Source organism: Myotis brandtii, unplaced genomic scaffold (genome assembly GCF_000412655.1).
Source record: "Myotis brandtii unplaced genomic scaffold, ASM41265v1 scaffold390, whole genome shotgun sequence".
NCBI lineage: Eukaryota > Metazoa > Chordata > Mammalia > Chiroptera > Vespertilionidae > Myotis > Myotis brandtii.
Genome location: NW_005364954.1, coordinates 1371276 through 1394826, shown reverse-complemented (window position 1 = coordinate 1394826; position 23551 = coordinate 1371276). Strand labels below are relative to the sequence as shown.

Below are 23551 nucleotides of genomic sequence, written 5' to 3'. Positions count from 1 at the left end.
GTCTCTGTCCCTGTAATTTTGACTTTTCTAGAATGGCTTATGTGAGGAATCATAAAATGTTTAGCCTTTTCCGTCTGGCTTCTTTTTTTTACTTTATTTTTTAATTGAATTTATTGGGGTGATATCATTAATAAAATGATATAGATTTCAGGGGTACGTCATCTGTATCTTGGGTTGGCTTCTTTCGCTTGGCATATTGCATTGGAGACTCAGTGATGTTCTGGCATGTATCAGAGGCTTGCTCCATTTCATTGCTGAATAGTGATCTCTTATGTTGTTCTCCAATTTTTAAGACTCAGCCTAAGTGCCACTTTCTCCTGGAAATCTCTGATCCAAGGGTTCTGTGTCGCCTTTGCAGTCCCGGGTCACCCGGATGTACCTTTGCACACATCACATTGTGCATTGCTTTCCTCTTTATGTAGCCCCAGCTAGACTTAGCTCTGGGAAGGGAAGGCGTGTGCTTTAGTCATTCCCATACTCCCAGCACGGAGCCCCACGCACCACCCCTAGAGGTGCTCAGATTCCAGTATGAATGGCTCTCTGTTGGGGCGAGGCAGCCAAAACAGGACATTTTCAGTGCCCGGAGAATGCACTCCCTCGATGTGGTTTCATGGAACTCCCACCAGCCTGTGAAACTGGCCACGGTGCACACCCTTCACCAAGAAGGACGAAGTAACTCACCCTCCGTCACTCAAGTGGCTTTAGGACCAGGAATCTGTGTTTCGATGGCAAATGGTCATCTCTTTTAACCTGTTTTCTATTTGAGCTCTGGTCAGCTAACTGAAAATAAAGGTGGTGTCTCTTTGGCTAACACAGCAAAGCTCTTAAGGTCAAACACAGTGGGGCCCAGTGGACCACTGTTTCTCGAAAAGAGGCGAATTCAGTCCCCATGGCCGGGTCTGCTGGGGAACTGCAGGCAGCCACCTCCGCACGAACCAGGGCAGCTGGGTGGCACCTGGCCACTCCGGGGGACATGATGCTGGGGTGGGAGCGGATCGAAAGGACTTGGTTTAATTGTCACTCAACCAGCGGTCTCTCCATTGTAAAGATTCATCTGTCAAACCTCCCATCTGAGACCTGTCAGTAACTAACACTGATCCCCAGAATGTGTGAGGATCAGGGGGCCACGCCCGGGGGCAGGATGCAGAACAGTAATGACATTGGCAGTGAAGGCTGAGTCCTCCCCTCATTCACATGCAGTCCTCACTCCCGCCAAAGACAAGCAGGGAATTAAATTCAACTCACGTGGGCCAGTCGATCGAATCGGGCAAAGAGCTCGTTGAGCATCCTGACCAGCTCCTGAGCGGACAAGGTCGTGGAGAGGTTGGTAAATCCTTTAACATCTGCAAAAAGAATACTAGACAACAGGGAAGGGGTGGGGTGGGGTGGGGAGAAAGCGCATTAAGATTTTAAATCATCCGGGACACACACCAACATCAGCAGAGAAGTCAGCCGTGGTCTGGGATGTTCGCTCTCCCTGCCGTAGTTAGCAGACATCCCAGCTGAGACAGTGCACCCAGGGGTTCAGGAAGGACGAGGGGGCACCTGCATCTGTGCAGTGCACCTGCTCCCCGCCATAGCTTTCTTTCCCATTGCTACTTGTTAAAATCCTGCTTGTCCTTCAAGATTCCATCATATGTTAAGACTCATGACATGTCTTCTGAGTTGAATCAACGGACATGATCAGCGTCAGGACCTCCTTCCTCAGAGTGAGGTCCTGGCCACCACCGGCCTCTCGTAGGCTCTGGTTAGACATGCAGACTCTCGGGCCCCACCCAGACCCGCTGGGTCACACTGGGACATAACCAGAGCCTCAGGTGATTCTTGTGCGCACGGTCAAGTCCGAGAAGCGCTGGCTTGAGGCACACGCGTGCACTAAGAGTGAGTTGAAGGAAAGACCAGAAGCAGAAGCCGGGCCCTGGCTCTCACTGCCTTGCTCATCCTGCTGCCCCCACGTGCTGGGCTCAAGGCAGGCCTTTTGTTTCTAAGTATAAATTTGTAACCTTCCAAGATACTCATCTCAGAATATACTGACGGGACTGTATTAATTTCCAACTCTAATTTGGTTATATAAGTTGTTTATTTGGCTAAAAATAAGTGATGTTACCTAACAGTCGCTCTGCAAATAGAGTCTTCAAGGAGGCTTTAGCAGAAGCCACTAGAATCATTAGGAACACTGTGTAGATTCGTCTTCCTAGCTGTGTGTTCCAGGGAAACGCATCTAATCCCTCGGAGCTTCCACTTTCTCGACAATAGTGCAATGATTAAAGCTACTCTGCAGGGCTACTGTCAGAACATAACCGCTAAATCACGGTCCTCAGTAAGTAGAGGACACATAACAGCTGTGGGAAGTTTTGGGGACCAGCGAGGGTTTAATAGGTTGCCACACAGACAGGCCTCGAGAGGCAACCAGTTTTCTGGGCTCATTCAATTTCATTTCGCTTGTCCATGGAACTCTAGCCTGCAGGGCGAACGTGGCGAGTGCGCACGCTGGCAGGCCTGGCGGGAAATAAACAGCCCAAAGCGGGTGGACTGAGAATGTGCAAACCACGTGGCAGGGGCTGGACTGGAGGAGAGGGGGGAGAGAGGCCTGGCAGAGAAGCTACTGTCCACCAAATCCACGCCGCCCTGCCCTAGCCAAGACCGCCGAGCCAGGGACTCTGTGCCACTCTGGTAGCTGGGTGGAGCCATGCCATCAGGGCTCATCAGTGGCATCTGAGCAGAAGTGATCCTTGTCATCTCTCGGCCAAGGTGGTCAAGAAACGGGTGGGCCTTTTCTGCTCTTCCCCCTCCGAGAACTGAATGCCTGGGGTTGGCACAGCTATAACATGCGGGGGCCGCTGTGCCTGAATCAGCCACCCACCAGGAATATTAGCAGTGGACAGTTGAGTGACTAGAGTCTATGGAGTTTCAATGATCAAAACTGGGAGGTTCTGTGTTAGAGTGCACAGCAGGGCCTAACTAATACGGGAAGTGTCTTACATGTACGGGGCGGGGAAGGGGGCGGGGGAGGAGACAGGAAAGGGATAGAATTGGGCAGATGAGGCTGGAAGCCGAAAAGGCTTCCAGTACAAAGCCCAGTGCCGGGATCTCGTTGCAGACATCTCGGCTGTGTATGGACGAAATCAACTGGAGTCTAAATGCTTGGACCCTTTCAGACAGCTCGTGCTTTGGATTAGGAAGCAAACCCAGAGAGGCAAAAGGATGCAGCCAATGTCTTGTAGGGGCCGTGGCTCACAGACAGTCTTCCGGATGAGAGCCTGGTCCGCAGGCTCCCCATCCCCTGGGGCCCACGGATGTCCCCAGGCGTGGCGTGGTGCCTCCTGTACACCCTGCTGATGGGAGGCGATGAACCGGGTGGGTGGCCATGAAGAGAGGGACAGATTTAGAAATGATTTCAGAGATGCTCCCTACTCCTCAGCGGGTGTGCTCCGGGGGCTGGGAACGGGGCGGAGCAGCCGGTCTGACTTTGTTCTCAGATACAGGCCAAGGACGGCCCTCCTCCGCCTTTTCCATCTCTGGTCTTATTTTAGCACCCACAGCCTTGCCGTGGGCTGCAGAGGCCCACCACCCCCAGATGAGTTCATCTGCCCAGGACCCGTGGGAGCTGCCTCAGGGAAGGGCTGGGAGAGGCCCTGTGCGCAGTGGGGTCTCTAGATTCTTCTCCCCTTACAAAGGGCCCAGGCCACTGAGAAATGTGGGCAGTAAACTCAATTTTGATTGAGTGTGTTGTGAACTCAGGAAAGGGTCTCAGAGCATCAGACCTCAGTTCAGTGGTTTGAAATAAATGGGTGGATGGAGGGGGCGGAAATAACTTCCGTTATTCTGGACAGAAGGCAGCACTGAAATTGATTAGTGCAGAGAGAAAGCCAAAGGTGCTGTTTCTTGAAATTGAGGGTCCCCAGTCTGTGGGTGTGGGTGAGCCGGCTTGTGTATTTTCACCATTTTTTTTTCTTAATTAAGGTTAGTTTCCCCCCATCTTTTTCTCCATGGTGACAGGCACTCTCATAATGTGTCATATATTGATATTTTCCCTCTTTTACATTAATAGATAATGCGCATCTTTTCTATCCAGGTCTAGGCATAGCTATAGACCCCTGGTCTTGTGCTGCCCCCTCTGCCTGGTTTCCTGTCCTCTTCACTTGGCTGACTCAGTTTTAACTGAGGCAAATAAGAACCATCTCTTTTGAAAGGGTTCTCTACCCACCTGCACCCTCCACCTCTCGCCGCCCCCTCTCCCACCACAGGGCTTCCTCGCCTCATGCTCCCTTGGCACCCTTTGCTTACTGTAATAATAGAGCCCACACCGTATCGTAATTATAGGTACTGCCCGGAACCTGTTGTTCTAGAATTGGTAATGACGAGTCCCATGATCTGTGGGACCGATTCCCAGATCTGGGGTGTGTGTACCTCTCACCAGAGCTGCCGTATGACGAGGGACCCTTTACAGACTCAAGCGTCTAAGGCAGGGTCGCTCCACTCTTGAATGTGACCCAGGGGACCACCTCTACAGGCTCTCTCGCCACAGGGAGGTGTGAGAACCACGCTCTCTGCTGGCTTTGCTTCGGAATGAGTGTAGGGCAGCCAGAGGCGCTGGTGTGTGGGAAATGTTCCTCCTCCTCCACTACAAGGCGGGAAGCAAGGGACTGAGAAGGCAGACTGGCATTTTCACTTCCCCCTACATCTGGGAAATTTCCGCCCTATGGCATTTGGTGGGAAGGCAATGAAGTTCTGCTGTCCAAGTTGAACATGCCAGCCATTTGCTTCCCAGTCTCTTCTTGCCAGTGACGGGGCTCTGCCAGTGGGCCACACCAGCCCCAGGTTTTAACTTGACCTGCAAAGAGGCAGGCCGGGGGAGGGTAAGGAGTGGGCAAAGGCAGCCATATCCAGATCCTGGGGCACTGAGGCACTGCAGAGGTGACAGCTGTGTGAGGACCGGGAATGAACTCTTCGGAAACAGTGGAAGCGGGTCCTCACTGGCCTTGTGCTCCGCTGTGCTTCTGGCTTTATTCCAGATTGTTCCTGAGACCACCTCTCTGTCCTCCCCCAGTTTTTCTGGAGCCGCCATGTAGCCATTCAGGAACTTGTTTTAAATCAGCCACGGTTGGGTTCTTTTTTGTTTGCCACTAGAAACCACGTCTGAATCAATGTACAATATGCCCAGTGCTCTACTGTATGCTCATTCCTGTCCTGTGCTTTCTTTAGACCTTTACTCACTGCAGGGTATATAGAAGCTGCCCATTTTATGGAAAAAGATCCTGAGAGTCACGCCTGTAATCCTCCAAGCTCACACATGAGGGAGAGGTGGGATTGGGATTTTAAAGCTGCCCTGCCTCAGTGAGGAGTCCACCCTCAGGTTTTCAGTGCACAGCGTGTTGTCCAGGGCAGCACTGGGCTCAGAGGGCACTGATGGGTGGGTGGATGAGTGCATGGATGGGTGTATGGATTGATGGGTGGGTGGATGGATGGGTGTATGGATTAATGGGTGGATGGGTGGATGGGTGAGTGGATAGATGGGTGGATGGGTGGATGGGTGAGTGGATAGATGGATGGATGGATGCATGGTTGGCCAAAAATACATTTTCAAAAAGAAAAAAAAGCTGTAGCCTGTATTCGTATTGTTTTAAAGACACTTATGAGGAATATAAGGAGCAGACCTGCTGATCACCCTGAGGTTCCCAGATGTCTCTGGGGTTAGTTTGCCAACCCCAGAGGAAGGGCTTGGACTTTCCCATTGAGAATGTGAAGGCAGCAGGCCCGCTGCAGGGGAGCCCAGCAGCACGTCAGCAAGCAGATATGACTGCATTTCCCTGACATTCTTCTCGAGCCTCTGTTTGGAAATGTGGAACTCTCTGATGGGTAATGACTAGTTAATGAATTAATCAACCAATGAAAAACGGCATGACATCCAGGCAGACGGAAGTCACGGCAGCGAGATGAGAGCAGCCCAGCGCAGGGAGTGCATGGCGCACGGGTGGGGTGTCGCCTTTCTCACCTGACGTTCTCATAGCGATGGATGTAGATCCGATGGAACTGGTGCTGCAGGTGCTCATCTTCCACGTTGGTCATGTCGTTGATCATCTCCAGGACGACAAAGCGGGGCAGCACGGACAGCACGAGCCGCTCCTGGGACAAAGCAACAAAGAGGGACAGTCTTGTTAGGCTGGCCACCGAGGCTCAGAGGGGCGGGCAAACAGCAGGGAAGCCATGGGCTGAATTCCCTGAGGAATTGTTCATCTCATCCCATTTACGAACATGACAAATATCTAGGGACTACTTGCTGTTTGCCAGGCACTGTGCTGCGTGTTGGGTGTGCAGTGATGAGCCACATGGACGGAGGTCCTCCCCTGTGGAGCTTACATCCCAAAAGGGATACAGACATTAAATATTCCACATTTATCACAGAGTATGAGGGTTGATGACAGCCGATACCTACGAGTTGGGAATGAGCCAGCCGGTGCAGTGCAGGGAGCAGAGAGCTCCAGGAAAAGGAAGCAGCAAGTGCAATGTCCTGAGGCAAAAGAGAGCAGCGGTGTGGCTGGAGGGTGTGATGGAGGGTGTGGTGACAAGCAAGGGGTTGGAGGTGGAGACAGATCTTGCAGGCATGTGTAAGGTCTATAGCATTCAATTCCAACGACCACTGGAAGCCACTAAGTGGTACTAAGCAGAGGACAGACAAACAGGTCTGTATTTTAAAAGACCTCCTGGCTGTGGTTTGGAGAATGAATGGTGGGGAGGGAGCCAAAGGTAGAGGCAGAGAGGCCCTTTGGGGAAGCGCCTGCAGTGGCCCAGGTGAGAGGCGATGTGGGATGATGTCTGTAGGTTTGGTACCCAACTGAGATGGCAGGAGAGAAAGACGGCATCCCATGGTGGTGGCGGGTGCGGAGTTTGGTTGGAGGAGGGACCTATGAGAGAAGCCGGGTGAGGAGGCACCAACTCTTTATCCAGAGGAGAGGAAATGAGACACACACAGCCTGAAAGTGGGGGCCTAAAGCTCTTCTGCAGTAATATATGCTTCACTGTGATCAACATGGTAGATAAACATCAAAGCAAAATAACTGCTTAACTGCAACATGGGCTAAATCCTACAAAGGCTTTGTGTTATGAAACCAGGCAAGAATCTGGCTTATTTGCTATATCGTTCGCTCTCATGTGGAACTGGGTCTAAGACAGGTGTGTTCTAATTGCTATAGTTTCTCCCGTCTTCACAGTGACTTAGGATTGTAAGCATTTCCCGCATCCATTCTTTCATCCGTTCCTCACAAAACCCTGGCAATAAGCAGGCACGAGCAATCTTCATGTAATGGACAGACTGAGGCTGGGAGAGGTCGCATCACGGGCACAGCCTGACCAGTTACCCAGCGGCAGTGCCAGGGCGCAATTCTTTCCCCGGGATTCCTTGCCAGGGTTCTGGGTGGGATGGGAAAAGCCTGGGTTTTGAGTCTGATGGGAGTTTGGATTCTGCCTCTGACCCTTAACAGTAACGTGGCCTCGGGTGAGCCACGCCCCCTCTGTGCCTTAGGTCCATAATTCAGCAACTGGCCATGACATCATCCACTTCACAGGGCTGCTTTGTGAAGTCAATGAAATAAAATACAGGGGTGGGCAAATGTAGGTTTACAGTTGTCATACAAATAAATAGTACAGTGATTAATAAGTAATAATTCCGCATACTTGCCCTAACTGGTTTGGCTCAGTGGATAGAGCGTTGGCCTGTGGACTCAAGGGTCCCAGGTTCGATTCCGGTCAAGGGCATGTACCTTGGTTGCGGGCACATCCCCAGTAGAGAGTGTGCAGGAGGCAGCTGATCGATGTTTCTCTCTCATCGATGTTTCTAACTCTCTATCCCTCTCCCTTCCTCTCTGTAAAATATCAATAAAATATATTTTAAAAAATAATTCCGCATACTCACAACTGTAAATCTACTTTTGCCACCCCTTATGTAAGGGCCTGGCGTTAATTCCCTTCCTCCTCTCTGCACTCTCGGACCGGGCTCCCATGCAAAGAGCTTCATTCGTGAAGTGCCCACTGCGCTTCCCGGGCTGAGGCTTTTACCTCTCCCGGAAGCTGTCTCATCGTGGGACCGAGAGCCACGCTTCTTGTCCATTTCATGCTATCAGTCAACTCGCCAGGTGCCGGTGGCCCTGTTCACCCAGTCACTGCAGGTACTGTCACAGCTCGGAGGGGCACTCAGTGCCCGGAAACAGCAGGTGCTAACTAAATGCTTCCTAAACAAACACCTGGACACATGGAAGGCGGAGATGGTGTCCAGCTCAGGGGTGCACCCCCTCCAGGGGCCAGCAGTGTCCCTGGGACAGGGTAACTATTTGTGAAACACATTCTTTAAGTGGCGATGCCCTTTCAGTCCTCGAGCAGGACACGGATGCTTTGAAGGGAGACTTTTACAGCAAAACTCTCCAGCTCCAGGCTTGCCCGCCTCCAGGCAGCCTTGCTACTACCCGGCAACAGCCCCACTCCCTCCCTCCTCGTGCAGAGCATGTTCTGGAAGACGAACTTGGCCTGGAGTCTGCTTAGAAAAGCCCGGTTGCGACACTTTTGTTTCCCTCTGATTTGTTGACTGCTGGAGACACATCACTCACATCCCCTGAACACACCATTTAAAGAAAATGGGAAAGTTGGCCCTCTGTACGGTTCCCACTCCTGCTGAGCCGTAATAAATGGTTCGCCAGCTTCAGCGACCAGAAGTATCAGAAGCTCTCTTGGAGCCAGGCTGGGGCCCAGGGTGGCCTTTGAGCTCCGTTCTGCACATCTTTTACTCCCTGTTTTGTGTGTTTCCCCCCCTCATTTGCATGAAAAGGGGCCTGGGTTGATTCAAAGTGCATGGCGGCTCCTGTCTGGATTTACACCTCATCTCACGTGACGTGCTCCATTCATGCCCCAGAATGGCTTCATGGGATCAGTTGCTAGAGTCCCCCCTGGAGGAGGCAAGGTGGGAACACAGAGGCCCAGCATGGGGTAGGGGTAGCCCCCGGCGGACAGAGTCTGGGCGCGCGCGCGAATCAGGACCTCGGCATGGCGTCAGGAAGAACAGGCCACTCCCAGGCTCTTGCAGCCTGAGAGGCTCTGACTCACCTCCCTCTGCAGTGAAGGCCCAGGCACGGGGTGAGAGTCTCACTCTGGTCGGTCGTAGACAATAGTTTGTTTTAATTGACCACTCACTCTGTAGACGCCAAGTGCTCTGCATCCAGTATCTAATCAAAACCTTACGTGCCCGGCCGGCGTGGTTCAGTGGTTGAGTGTGGGCCCACGAACAAGGAGGCCACGGTTCAATTCCCGGTCAGGGCACATGTCTGGGTTGCAGACTTGATCCCCAGTGTGGGGTGTGCAGGAGGCAGCCGATCAATGATTCTCTCTCATCATTCATGTTTCTCTCTCTCTCTCTCCCTCTCCCTTCCTCTCTGGAAACAATACAAATATATTAAAAAAAAAAAAGAAAAAACACAGGTTTAGTAAGGAACGGGTGGCTGTATTATGCGGATTCCTTTGATGACAATGAGATGTATATCCAACTCAACATAGCTGAGGAAAAATCAGGTTTATCATAGGTATACTTCCTGACTCTGTGACTGACCCCTCTGTATCACAATTTCCCTATCAGTAAATTGGACATGATAATAGCATTGCGTGGCTGGCATGGCTCAGTGATTGAGCATCGGCCTATGAACCAGGAGGTCACGGTTCGATTCACAGTCAGGTCACATGCCTAGGTGCCAGGCTCAATCCCCAGTGTGTGGCATGCAGGAGGCAGCCAATCAATGATTCTCTCTCACCATTGATGTTTCTCTCTCTCTCTCCCTCTTCCTTCCTCTCTGAACTCAATAAAAAAAAACAACCCAAAACAACAAAAACTAATAGCATCTACTTCATAAAGTTGGTGTAGAGTTAATATTTGTGTTAACTGAAATCACAGCCCGAATGTTTGATGAATTTACTGGCAAGCATGCTCTATTTTAAGCCTGGTTTTAGAGCTCTAATTGTATATTGGTGCTGCGGAGAAAATCATTTAGAGTAGGGACATTACTCAGGATCTATAGGGAGAATGAACAGGCAGAATATGTAAAAGGCAATTGGGCTACACAGTAAAAAACCTCCAGTCACATGATTAATAATAAAACATTTAAAGATGTGTCATCAAAATCCTGACCCTGGCTTTTGAGTTTATATCTTAAAGGCTTTTATGGCATTTTCACCCAGAACTGTTACTGTTTCTGAAAGCAAAGTGTGAACTCAGCCGAGCGGAAGTTGTGGTTTAATCAGCTCCTAAAGGCATGTTCTCTCCAGGCTGATTCAGCAGGGAGGTTGAAAGTCTGGGTGAACGTCCATGTCCCCCTGGTGGTGGTCTAGGGTCCCAGGAACTGTTGTTCTGCTCCGAAATGCAAAGACTGAAGGGCTTTGGAGTCAGGCGAGCTTGAGTGGGATCCTACCTGAGCTTAACAGCTGATGTGTTCTGTGCCCACGACCTTTGAGCCTCAGTTTCTTCATCTACAAAATGGGAACAATAATAACCTTCCTCCCAGGACTGTTTTTCACACTAAAGGACAAAACCCCTTTTATAGATCCTGGTACACAATAGGTGCTTATTAAATAGCAGAGGTCATCAGATGTGTTTTAATTCACCCAGGGGCTAGCTCACAGGCCACGGCCTGCAGGACGCTGGAGTCTGTATACTCTACATTGACATGACATGGAGTGTAATTTAAAGGATGACACACAAAATTCAAGGTTTCAGGGACTTTTTCCTTCTTTTTATCTTTTTCAAGGAGTTAACATTTTCTCGGGTCTCTTCATTTACTAAGTGCCCAGATATCTCCAATTTGAAGTCTAGAGACTAAGCAGCCTCCGGTGTCCAGTGGCACGATTGGTGGCCGTTCAGAAGATGCCCAGGGTCTATATTTTGCGGGTGGACCTGGAAGGTGGCACAGCTCTGGCACGAACAGCCATGGCTGCGGGCGTTTCCTGGTCTCTGCCCCTCACAGCCAATGAGAAGCTGGTCCGTAGAGTCCACAAGAGGCACACTGATGCCCCAAGAGAGGATCTGCCCCACCTCCAAGGCCAACGGACTAGACGAGTCCTGTTGTCTCCTGATGGCAGGGGTGAGGGGGTCAGGAAGGCATTTTATCATTTCATCAGCACTCAGAAATCCTCTCTAAGATTTGTCAGGCACACACAAATCCGTGTGCCCTGGACGTCCTTCTAAGTACATATTTGCAAATGTCAAAGCACACATCCCTCTCCTATTCCGCCCCACACCAAGGAGCACGCCTCTTTGGTTCTATTTGACTATTCAATTCAATTTCCTTCAATAAACATTAAGTGTGTCTGCTGCGTGCCAAGCTCTGAGGGTGATCCTGATGCTGATTAAGACTCCAGCCCCGAAGAACACCCAGCCGGCGGGGCATGCAGACACAGCAGCGTCCTGGAGGCTTCATTCAGGAAGCGCTGTCATAGAAGCAAGACCCTGGCACTTTGGGGACACCGGGAGTGAGACGGGCGGGTGGGGAAGTGGGCCTGGTGAGGCCGGTCCCTCAGTCACACCACAGCATTGAGTTCAAGCAGGCTTCACAAGGATTCACTGCGGTAGGGAGGATTGTTCCAATTTCACAGATGAGAAAACCAAGGCACATCCAGCTACAGCCTTTGCCCAAGTTTCTACGGCTCACGGTGCGCACGGCTGAGATTCAAAACCAGCTCTGTCTGACTGAACTGCCAACATCACAAATAAGTGGCCTATGAACCCAGTAAGAATTTTCTCAGAAATAAACTTTCTAGTCAGTGAAATTCTAAGATGAAAAAAATCAGAACTCAGAGGCAGGCTTGCCATTGGGAAATTCTGAGCTGCATTCCCTTCACCTCTGATTAATTTTTTCATACCGTGGTCACTTCCAAACCTGCTATAGTAATATTGCCATCAGGGATGAGGGACAGGAGCAAGGCTATAAGAGCTACCAACTATTGCTTCCATATGCTAACAACAACACATATTTTGGACAATTACAAATCCCAGTGTGGAAAGTACCTCTAGATTGTAAATTTTTTGTTTCTGTTTTTTCCCCGAGAATATTTGGAAAGGTATAAAAATAATACATACATTTTCAGACTGTCTTCCATGTCTGAACACAAATAACCACTTGGGTATTTACAAGGTAGAGGTTTTGGTCCTGAAGGTGGGGGGTAGGGGAAGAGAACATTCTATCTGTTCCGAGGAGGCAGGGGCAGGGGCAGAGGCCAGGGCCGGGTGCAGGGTTTGTGGTTCTGAGACGTAAACAAGCCGGAGGGATCCTCTAAGAAAAACATTGGAAATCATAACTGCACACTTGCTAGGGCCCTGGAAGGCCTTTAAGGAGGGCCCTGCTGCTCACACTCCACAGCTTCCCCGTCATCTGCTCCTGACAGAAAGACTGTCTTCATTATTGTGAATGCCGACGGTGCCCACACCTAGGACTGCCTGGCCTGTGGCTGCCTGGGGACAGATGAGACAAATTATTGCCTGTATTAAGTATTAATATGGGCTGTTTCTGTAGATACCTGATTATAATTACACCACAATACACGTTTTAGAATGCTTTTATAAATGCTTTCTGCACTCATCCATTGAAAATTTAAAAACATTGAAATTATGTTTTGTCTTGACACTGAGTAGAGCTTTTCACACTTACTCAAGATCATCATAGTTGAATAGCAAGTAGAGTAGTTCTGACTTGGAGATGGAAAGACTGATTAAAATTCAAATTATTTCCTTGCAGCATTATCAGGAGATTGTACATCCTCCTCAAATACGACATAAAAAAAATAATACCTTTAAAAGTTACCTGCGTGTATTCTAGCCCATCTAATGGTCAAAAGAATCCAGGGAGGTGGGAATTAGTAAGATGATCTTATGGGCGGAGAATCTGAGACTCGGAGAAGCAATTTGCTCAAGGCCAACTTATGCATGAATGCAGGACACCACGCCACATACCCTGCTTCTGCTACATCTCAAAAGGCATGACTTGTCCAGGTGTGGCTCAGTGGTCGAGCGTGGACCCATAAACCAGGAGGTTGTGGTTTGATTCCTAGTCAGGGCACATGCCTGGGTTGTGGGCTCAATACCCAGTGTGGGGCATGCAGGAGGCAGCCCATCAATGATTCTTTCATTGATGTTTCTTTCTCTCTCTCCCTCTCCCTTCCTCTCTGAAATCAAGAAAAAAATATATTTTTAAAAAGGCATGGCTTATCAGGCCAGAGCTCGCCAAAGGAAACTAGGTCAGAGGCTGGAGGACACGGCAGAGGCGGGATGGCTGGTGGCCCCTTCGCTGCTGCTGCACTTGCACAGATGGCCTGGAGAAGGCACGCAGGTCAGGTGTGGGCCTGTGGTCTCTGCAGCCCCCTCCTCCCAGCCCATCAAAACAGTGGCTGATGAGTTGAATCATCACTGTTCAAGCCAGTGTTTAATTATGTCAGCTTTCTGCCTGTGAGAAGAGCAATTATCAAACACTTCTCATTTACATTTGAAAAGCAGAAAATCACATAATCAGTATGGCTTACCCGGAAAATACATGTAATACTCACTCATTTATTAGTTCTCTCTATTATTTCAACCCGAAAACACCAGCTACCCCTTACAACATAAGGTGTAATTCAGTTGCCTTTGATTTTCCCATCTTTTCATACTCCAAACACCTCAATTGCTTTCTCCCTGTATGGATTTAAAGTCAACTCAGTGTCTGGTAGGCTGAGGATTTTTTTTTTTAATGTGGAATGTAGTAGTTCATGATCAAAGCAAATGTCTAAAAAGGAGTAGCAGTGATATTGACAGCCCTGCTACCAACAACGGCTCTTACTGGGCACTTACTGTGTGTCCAGCTCTGCACACGAACCATCTCACTTAATTTTCACAACAATTCACGAGGTAGATATGTTTATTATTATTTGTTGTTGTTGTTTTGTTTTGTTTTTTGTTAATCTTTACCCGAGGATATTTTTCCATTGATTTTTAGGGAGAGTGGAAGAGAGAGGGAAAGACAGAGAGAAACATCGATGTGAGAGAAACACGTTGATTGGTTGCTTCCTGCATGAGCCCTGACCAGGGCCCGGGCTGGGGGGGTGGGGCCTGCAACCAAGGTACATGCCGTTGACTGGAATCGAACTCGGGACCCTTTGGTCCACAGACCGACGCTCTACCCATTGAGCCAAACCAGCTAGGGTGCTATGCTTATTATTGATACTTTACAGAAGTGGAAACTGAGGCCCAGAGTGGTTAGGGAGTTGTCCCAAGGACACAGAGCAAGTGGCAGGGCCTGGGTGTGAGCCCAGGCCTCTGGGTCCATCAGTGAGTGAGTTCTGTGGTCCAGCCTCTGTGCTATGGAGGTCGATTTAGGGCCCATCCTTTTCTTGGGCGCAATGGGTCACGTGGGGCTGACTCCCGTGTCACAGTCTTTCCCACGTCTTCATGTAACCTGTGTTGGATTATCATCTACTACCCATTCATACATCTGGTAAACTTATTTCACAAACACACGTGTCCTAAGGAATAAGCCAGTGGTAGACACTGTGCTCTGCACGGGGCAGAGTCAGGGACACGTTTCACTTCTGCCTTTATCATGCAAGCAGTCTAGTTGGCCAAGACACGGAAAAATGGCTGTAATGAAATATGAACGGCCTTCATATAGAAGTCAGCTCAGGGCACCACTTGTGTCTTGCATATTCCAAAGAGATACCAGGACAATGGATGTGAGACATAAAATACTTTGAACTGTTGGTGAGTGAGGAGGTGTCAAGATGAAATATGTACATCTTGGCGACTTGTATATAAAAGAAGAGGCTCCCATAGACTACCTGCAAACTGTTTTGAACAAGGGGAATGAAGAAAGGAGTTGGTGGAGTAGAGAGTTCAACAGGAACACCCTCTGTTGTAAATGAAAAATCCAGCATCCCATTGACTAAGGAGGGAAGGGAAATTATTCAATGTTTGTCAATAATCTATCCTATATAATAAAAGGCTAATATGCAAATCGACCAAATGGCAGAATGACTGGTCGCTATGATGAGCACTGACCACCAGGGGGCAGACGCTCAACACAGGAGTTGCCCCCTGGTGGTCACTGCGATCCCACAGAGGGAGCGCCACTCAGCCAGAAGCCCTGAGCTGGGTTCACAGCTGGTGAGTGCAGCGGCGGTGGCAGGAGCCTCTCCTGCCTCTGTGGCAGCGCTAAGGATGTCCGACTGACGACTTAGGCCCCCTCCCCAGAGGAAGCAGGCCTAAGTCGTCAGTCGGACATCCCCCAAGGGCTCCTGGTCTGCAAGAGGGCGCAGGCTGGGCTGAGGAACCCCCCCCCCCACAAGTGCACGAATTTCATTTCGTGCACCGGGACTCTAGTATATATATATAAAAGCCTAGTGTGACCATTCGACCGTCCGACTGGTAGCTATGATGCACACTGGCCACCAGGGGGAAGACGCTCAACACAGGAGCTGCTGAGCTGCAGTGACTTGGCAGCTGTGGTCCTCTGGTGATGCACCTGGAACCAGAGAAGAGGAAGCCTGATTCCGGGGTGCGTCACCCGAGAACCGCCCTCTCGCAATCCGGGACCCCTTGGGGGATGTCAGAGAGTAGGTTTCGGCCCGATCCACGCAAGCCAGGCCGAGGGACCCTACCGGTGCACGAATCCATGCACCGGACCTCTTTTCTCCCATATTTGGGGAAGGGACTTGTGGGAAAGGCTCCTTAATTCAATCGTTATTTTATTCATTTGATAGAATGTTACTGAATGTCTCATACCATGTTAGATATTATGGGGGAAAATATTGAGTCCTCTCTTGATCCAGAAGTTTACAATCCAGTGGAGAGGTATCAGACATGACACATATAACTCCAAGTTGCAAAGGGCCAAGCTTGTCAAACTCCAGTTTACTATGAAAAAAAAAATCTCATCTTATTTTTATTTCTGGTACCTAACTTAGAGCTTGGTCTACATTACATAATGTAGTCACCTGACTAAATAGTCATAATATAGTTGTTACTATTAAAGCTCCAAGAAAAAGTCAGTTAATGTGGAATTTTTACTGGATTTTGATGACTCAGCTCAGGCCTAAACAATGAAGAGACATCAACCAAGTGTTCTGGATAGCCCCTGGATCAAACTGTGCCTGAAGCCTATTAAGAATGGAACTCAGCAAGTCTAAACCTGGTTTGGGAGGAGGGGTCGACACTTCGGAAAAGTATCTTCTGGAGTTGTTATCGGTTGCTTGCATTTGGTGGGTAGGCACAAAGCTGGAGCCTTTACTAGTAGTTGAGTTGGGAGGAGCCAGGAGAACATAAAAACCCCTGTGAGAAAACAACGGTACCTTCCTAGAAGCCCTGCACTACCCGTGGCCCAGCTCTCCTAGCTTCTGGTGGCCACCAGCAGTCCTTGGTGCTCCGTGGCTTGTAGATCTCTCCAATCTCAGCTCCAGCTGCACATGTAGATCCCTCTACTCCAGTCTTTGCCTCTTTCCCTGCATGGCATTTGCCCTGTGAGTCTCTGTGTTTTTTCTTGCCTTGAGAGCCGAGTTCTCAGCATGTCTCAACTCTGTAGACTCTGGCTGCTAATGAAGACTACTTGCAGTGTGTTTAAAAGATCAATGTGGAGTCCTTTGACTTTCCATAAATAATTTTTTAATGGCACTGCATCATAGTAGACCTCCATTTAACTGATTCAACAGTCTGTCCTCCTGATGGAGACTCCGACATGCGAAAAACTCATCGCTAGCCGGCCCCTGTCTGGTGTCCCCCCCATGTGTGCCCCACATTTCCGTCGTATCTTTACCAGGAGGCAGCAGTGTTTGTTTCCAAATCTGCTGATACCAGTTGTGTTTGCTATTGCTCTGATCACATTTAACTGAGTATGGCATAAACAAAATGTGAGTGTAAAAAGGAAGCAAGCATTTGTTTCTATGAAAGAAAGTTAAACTCTTTGTAAATACTCAATTTCCTTCTGAAATAATTGCTTTCCAATTACACGTGAGCAAGATATGTGCAAAATATTAGAAACAAACAGCAGATGATTCTAGAATGGTTCTGTATTCAGGTTGTTCTAGGAGTATCTTTTATTATGTATACTTTTTTTATTTTGAATGTGGTTTATGCAAAATAGAGAATATAGAATTCCTGTCAATGGACCCATACTCAAATCCAGCTGAAATAAGCTATTTTAGGCATGGGTCACTTTAAAAAATACGTAATTTATTTTCCACCTGCCCTGTTTACTACCACTTTTGAAATGTGCCCTCAACTACATCAGGCAACAGGGCATGCCTGGCCTTCAGCATTTTATAATTGGGCCGCGTTAGGTTTCCAGCTCCAGTTTTCTTTGGACCGATTTATGGGATAGAGGCCCCCACGTGGCTCCTTGGTTGCCCCCCAGCTCCTCCGGCTGGAACGAAGGTGGTAGGGCAGTGATGGTGATGGATGTCCTCTGTCTAAACTGCCTCTGGAAATGTTAATTGTATGCAAGTGAATACAGGGTGCAATTAGTACTTCCAAGGACGCCAAATCTGAGTAAGAACACAAATAGCAAGAAGAAAACCTGTAGTTACTAGAAATAGAATGTGTTCTGCTATAAAACTCAAGATATGGCCCAGGTGGTTCAAAAGTTCAAGGACCAAGTATGATCCATCCCCAAGTCATCCAAGGGTAGGTTTTATTGATTTTTAGAGAGATAGAGATAAATAGAGAAACATCAATCTGTTGCCTCCTGTATGCACCCCAAATGGGGATCGAACCCCCAAACTAGGTCTGTGCCCTGACCAGAAATCAAACCCACAACTTTTTGGTGGAGGGGACAATGACCCAACCAACTGAGCCGCCCAACCTGGGCCCCAGTGCTCATCTTTACTGCTTGATTTCCTCGGATCCACTTTGAGATTACAGGAGGGTATCATTTTGAGGGAAGAGCCAAAGTTCAGAGAGTTTAAGTGACACACCCAAGGTCACCCAGCTATCGTGGTAACAATCCAACCCAGGCTTGTTCTACTTCAGAGCTTTCTCTCCTTCCACCATGCCCCAAAATGCAAACAGTGGGCAGGAGAAACTGCAGAGAACCAGGCCGCCAGATGGAGAGCAGGAGTTGGCGGTCCACCCACATGGGGTAAACACAAACCTTCGGGTGAAGTCAGCTGCTACAGGAGGGTCACAGACGATTAGCACTGGGCCTCTGCTCACTGCTCTAAATCTTACCAGCAATTAGAGGGAATCACAGTGCCAACCACAATACCAGGCAGAGTGTGAAAACCCCACGTTAACTACAAATTTCTGAGTGCCAAGGAAAAAGAAATAGCTCTCGACTGGACACAGCAGAGGAGGCTTCCTGGAGGAGGGGCATCTGAGCATCCGGTTGGTGAGATTTTCACATTTGTAGGGTTCTTTACAGCTGAGAGAACACTTTTTTCAGGCATTCTGGTTTTGTCTCTCAGAACTGCCCCAGGGGTGAGGACAAGAATAATCATTTCTAATTGAGAGATGAGCAAACTCTTGTCCAGAGTGGTTCAACAACTTGCTTAGAGTCACACCAGCAAGTTGGGAATTGAAATGGGACAAGCACCTAGGGCTGCACCCCAAATATTGCCATTTCCATGTGTAATCAACATGTAACCAGTATGTAAAAAAGAGGTATTTTGCATTCCTTTTTTTTCCCCCTTTGGTATTGTCTTCAAAACTTGGTGTGTATTTTATTCTCACAGCGCATCTGAATCTAGACGAGGCACATTTAGACCAGGTGCTCAGTACTCACACTTGGGATGGAGGACGAGGAGAGTTGTTCTGACTCCTAATCTTTCTGGTCTAATGAACTCCCTCAGAAACACAATGGGAGATGGGAGTAGCGCCTCTCATACAAATAAAACAAAAGGAGCATGTCATTGAGGGTCCTAGCAGGACACAGTTGGTGCCTCCAAAGAGGTCATGGGAGAGAGCTTAGTGAAGAGTTAAGAAACCCAACAATGGGTGGGAAAGCACCCAAAGGCTAGGAAGAGTGGATCTACAAACACCTCTGGAACCTGGCAATCCTGTAGCTATGGCTGAGGGCTGCCGGATAGATTCTGTGGCCTTTGGTCTGAACATACAGCCACTGGCATTGCACAGCCTGGCAGGGTAGGAGATGGGGAGATAAATCCATTGACCCCTGCCCTTCCATTCAGAGCCTTCTTGGCAAACCCAGTCAGAAACTAGAGGGTAACGGCCGATTGATGCATCCATAGACATTAGCCTCCTGGGGCACAGAGAAAGGCAGAGGAGAATAGAGACTAGATCTGGAGGGCAAACAGGGAAAAACCAGCAAAAAATTAAAGGCACAGAGTGTGGGGGCCTGTTTGCTGTCTGGTGGAGCGTCAGAGCACAAGGATGGAGGTAGCCAGTGACATGACTGAAAGGTCAGGCTGGAGCCCGGTCGTGGCTTGTATTCTGTAATCAGTAACTACCATGGAAGGAAGGCTTTAGTGTGAGGTCTTCTACAGTAAAAACTGGGCACTAAAGAGACGGTCCTGGCAGGCATTATACTCGCTGGGTTTTGAGATTTGAATTAGCTACACGCCTCACCTCTCAAGTGAACCCATTGAGAAATAGACACGAGAGGCATACAACAATCGAGACCAGCCACTTCATTGCTGGGGACTGTGGCTGCAAAGTGAGTGAACATGGGCTTCCTAGGCCTCCTTTTTGTACTGGTTACAGGTCTCCAGCCAGAGAGAGAGCAGGTGGGCCACTGTGGGGCTCACTGAGCCAGTGGGCTCCCTGCTGGAGGAGAGGATCCACATTCTTACCCCACCAGAAGGCTAAGGGGCTTTGAATATTGTACAACGGAATCCTGCTCTATGTGAGACAGAGAGACAAGATGGATGGAGAGAAAGCAGTGGCTCATGCTCCCTACATTCCCATGAGGCTCGGTATGTCCACAAAGTCTCCTATTTCATAAAGAAAATGGGAAAAAGCAAACTACAGCTTCTTTTTCAGGAAGGATTTTAGGGTTGACTTCAGGTGGTTAGAGCAGTTTACCCTAGTTAACGACTGGCTAGCAGCAATCAGAAAGCTATTTTGTGGGAGGGATTAAGTAATAGAAAAAGAAAGATAGGGACAGTTAGTACATAAATGGTGGAGACAGCATCAACAGGAAGTGGCACCACTGGAGGTGGGTGAATCAGGTACAAGGATGTGTCATATTGAAAGGAAGTAGGTTTTAGGGGGATGAGAGGCTCGTGACCAGGCCGACCAGTGATACCAGCGGGACACGCCGATGAAGCTGTCCATGACGACGGGTATCTAGAGCTCAGAAGAGAACATGGTGTTAGAGATGCTGACATGGGAACAATCCAGAAGCAAAGGTTGAGTCATGATAAATCACTCAGAGAGAGACAAGAGACAAAAATGGTTATTTAATGGCTATTTTTAAATTAATTGAAAAGAAAAATCAATTCCTCAATCACACTAACCACATTTCATGGGCTGCTCAATAGTCACATGTGGTTAGTGGCTTTTGGATGACATAGAGGTAGAACATTTCCATCACATTTTACTTGCTTTCCCCAAAATACCTGAAAGAAATGAAAACAAAACTATGGGAAGTAATGACAGGAAGCTATGAAAGAAATAAAGCACAAAGATAGAGAAGCTTATTGGAATATGATGATGAAGACGATGCCTCTGAGTGAAATTTATTTTTTTTTAATTTGCTTAGGCAGGATTCTACCTAGACTGAAGTCATTTGTGTAAAGGAATAATAAAAGGTGAAGTCTGACTGGTAGGTGGAGGAAGTTCAACAAAGTTGTTAACTGACGCGAAGACATTGGACTCCTGGTTTTGGAGGACAAGGACCCCAGAAATCAGATCCAAAGAGGAGAGTATTTCCCAAATCTACTCATTCACAAATATTTTTGACAGAAAGAATATTTGAAAAACACAATTATAGCACTCATCGTATAGTCATTGTCTCTGCTCTTCTTCCCAGCGTGGGTTTCTCCACATCTGGATCCACAGCTATAGTGAAGAATGTGAGTGAAACATATCCAGTCTTCAAAGAGTTTATCATGTAGAAGGAAAAATAAAGAAAGAGCACAGCAGAATGCAGAAAGGTATCACTGCATAAAGCAATGTACGAATGAAACCCTCATGGAGGTCACAGCAGGGGGAACAGAGAAGGTCTTTGCAGAAGATGTGACATTTGAGCTGAGCCTTGAAAAGTGGATAAGGTTTAGGGGATGAAAGTAGCTTTATACCAGATAGGCAGGAAAAACATAAGCAATGGCATGAAAATGGCATGAATGTAGTACGTGATAAGAATGTTTAGGAAACAGAAATTCCAGTACAAACTGGAGAATAGTTCCATAAAATATATTTATAAAAGAAAAAGGTGAACCTGACAGGTGGGTGGTACAAGGGTGGTCTTGAATGTAAGAGATGGAGAAAAGCAGATAAATGGCTTGATGGTACAAGGTTCAAGAAGTGTTCGGATTATGAAGATACCCATTGACCTGGGACAAAAAACCCCACAAATTTTCTGAGATTCTGCCACTTTCAGGTCAACCTTGAATTGACTCTTCCTGAATAAATGAATGAATGAATGAATGAATGAATGACAAGGCTCTGTCTCACTAGCAGTTTACAGTTATCTGTAGCTTTAAAAACCATTTCCTAGATGTTATAGGGCACTAATATGAATCAAACCAACCAACTCGGAACACAGTAGGAAACCCAACTTTCCCATCCAACCTATTGTCCGAACCACTAACTTACATCAATATTGTCTAACAAAGATGTTAAAGTTAAACAGAATTGCTTTAACACAGCTGGAACATCTGCCGCATTTAATAATAAATTGTCCTGCTGCTGCAACATATGGCATCAAAAGAAACGTTATTCCAGTGCCCCCAGAGCTTCTGAGACTCCAGAATGCCAGGATTACCATAATGGTTTGGGCAACTCTCAAAGCTAAAAGGAAAACAATTAATTCATTTAAATATTTAAAATAAATATGGGCCATTTGGATCGTTTGGGAGGAGCAGTGGAATTACCAAAACTACAATAATTAGAATCTAACTCCCCAAAGAGAGATGTTCCAAGATGTGGCTTCCAGATGGAAAATTCCCCTGGCAGGTCTGTGCAAGACACAGGCTCAGCCCGCCCCAGTCTCTGCTGCATTGGATAAGCGTCCTCCCTCCACCACGTCTCTGATGGGGTCACAGTGGGCACAAATGTCTTGACTTTTACACAGGAGAATTATTTCAACATGGCCCTCCTGTAGGTAGAAGTGAAGCCAAGGCACCAACATTTGAATTCAATAAAACTCAGTTTAATAAACATCAATCAGAAGATGTTATATTCCAGCCATTGTGCTGAATAAATACCAGGGAAGCAGATAACTCACACAGGAGGAGCTGCCTTGAAGTAGTCCTTATTGGCCAAGGAGAGAAATACAGACTGGTAAAGGTTCTAAATGGTTCTATAAGAGAGTTAACGTTAAAGCGTACTGGAAATATGAGAAAAGCATTTCACTCAACCCGGGGAGAAGCAAGCCTCATGGAGGAAGAGATGCGGGAGTGGAATTTTCAGAGCAGAGACATGAGGAGGGAGGTGGCCTCTCAGGCTGAAGAACCACATAGCACAGGAAAGCGAAACAGCAGTCCAGGGAGCTGGTGGTCGTTTGGTGAGTGCAAAGCAAGGCGGCGAAGAAGAATCTGGGAGAGAGGACACAGAGACTAGGTCCTGGAGGGCCTGTTGGGTCACGCATGGGGTTTGGACTTTATCTTGGAGGGAATGCGGCCACTGAAGGGTTTTCCTGAGAGAGGAGTGGCATCGATGTCAGGTCCTCAGCTTCCTTTGCCTTGGGCGAAGCCCTGTTCATCCTTAACCCTCCACTCTCACCACGTGGAGAAAGGAATTATCATTATGTGCACATCACACCTACAAAAGCAAGGTCTCTAGAGCAGCGGTTCTCAACCTGTGGGTCGCGACCCCTTTGGGGGTCGAACGACCCTTTCACAGGGGTCGCCTAAGACCATCGGAAAAACACATATATAATTACATATTGTTTTTGTGATTAATCACTATGCTTTAATTATGTTCAATTTGTAACAATGAAATTGGGGGTCACCACAACATGAGGAACTGTATTAAAGGGTCGCGGCATTAGGAAGGTTGAGAACCACTGCTCTAGAGGCAATAGTTTGCCTAAGTTCCCATGGTCAAGAAGCACAGGAAGTAGGATTGGAATCCAGATCTCCTAGACACTGAAGATTTTGCTTTGAACCCCTACAAGGTACTGCTTCTGAACCAGACCAGGCCTTTGGGATGGAGAACACATTGGAGGAAGGGAAGCTGGGGCCCAAGAGACCAGACAAGAGGTATTTAATATGCTCTGTGCTAGTTATAATTGGTGATAAATTTTTTTTTTTAAAAAGCACAAAGTCCTTGCCTCTCTGAAGGGTCAATATGTGCTCAAGTTCTTGAAGCCAATCACGTAAATTAAAAATGTCAACCTTTCGGACCATTCCGTAGTTTCTGCCTGGCATTGTGCCATCCAGTTAC

The 23551-nt window shown here is 48.0% G+C and overlaps 1 protein-coding gene across 2 annotated transcripts in view; it reads right to left on the bottom strand.

The window, feature by feature from the left end:
• ADCY8 (adenylate cyclase 8 (brain)) overlaps nt 1-23551 on the bottom strand; it is a 141309-nt gene that overhangs the window by 85268 nt on the left and 32490 nt on the right. For both annotated transcript variants that reach the window (XM_014544993.1, XM_005872786.2), the window contains exons 3-4: nt 5996-6126; nt 1246-1357 (exon numbers count right to left, since the gene is read on the bottom strand). In XM_014544993.1, the coding sequence (XP_014400479.1) occupies nt 1246-1357; nt 5996-6126 (243 nt within the window). The remainder of the gene's footprint in view (nt 1-1245; nt 1358-5995; nt 6127-23551) is intronic.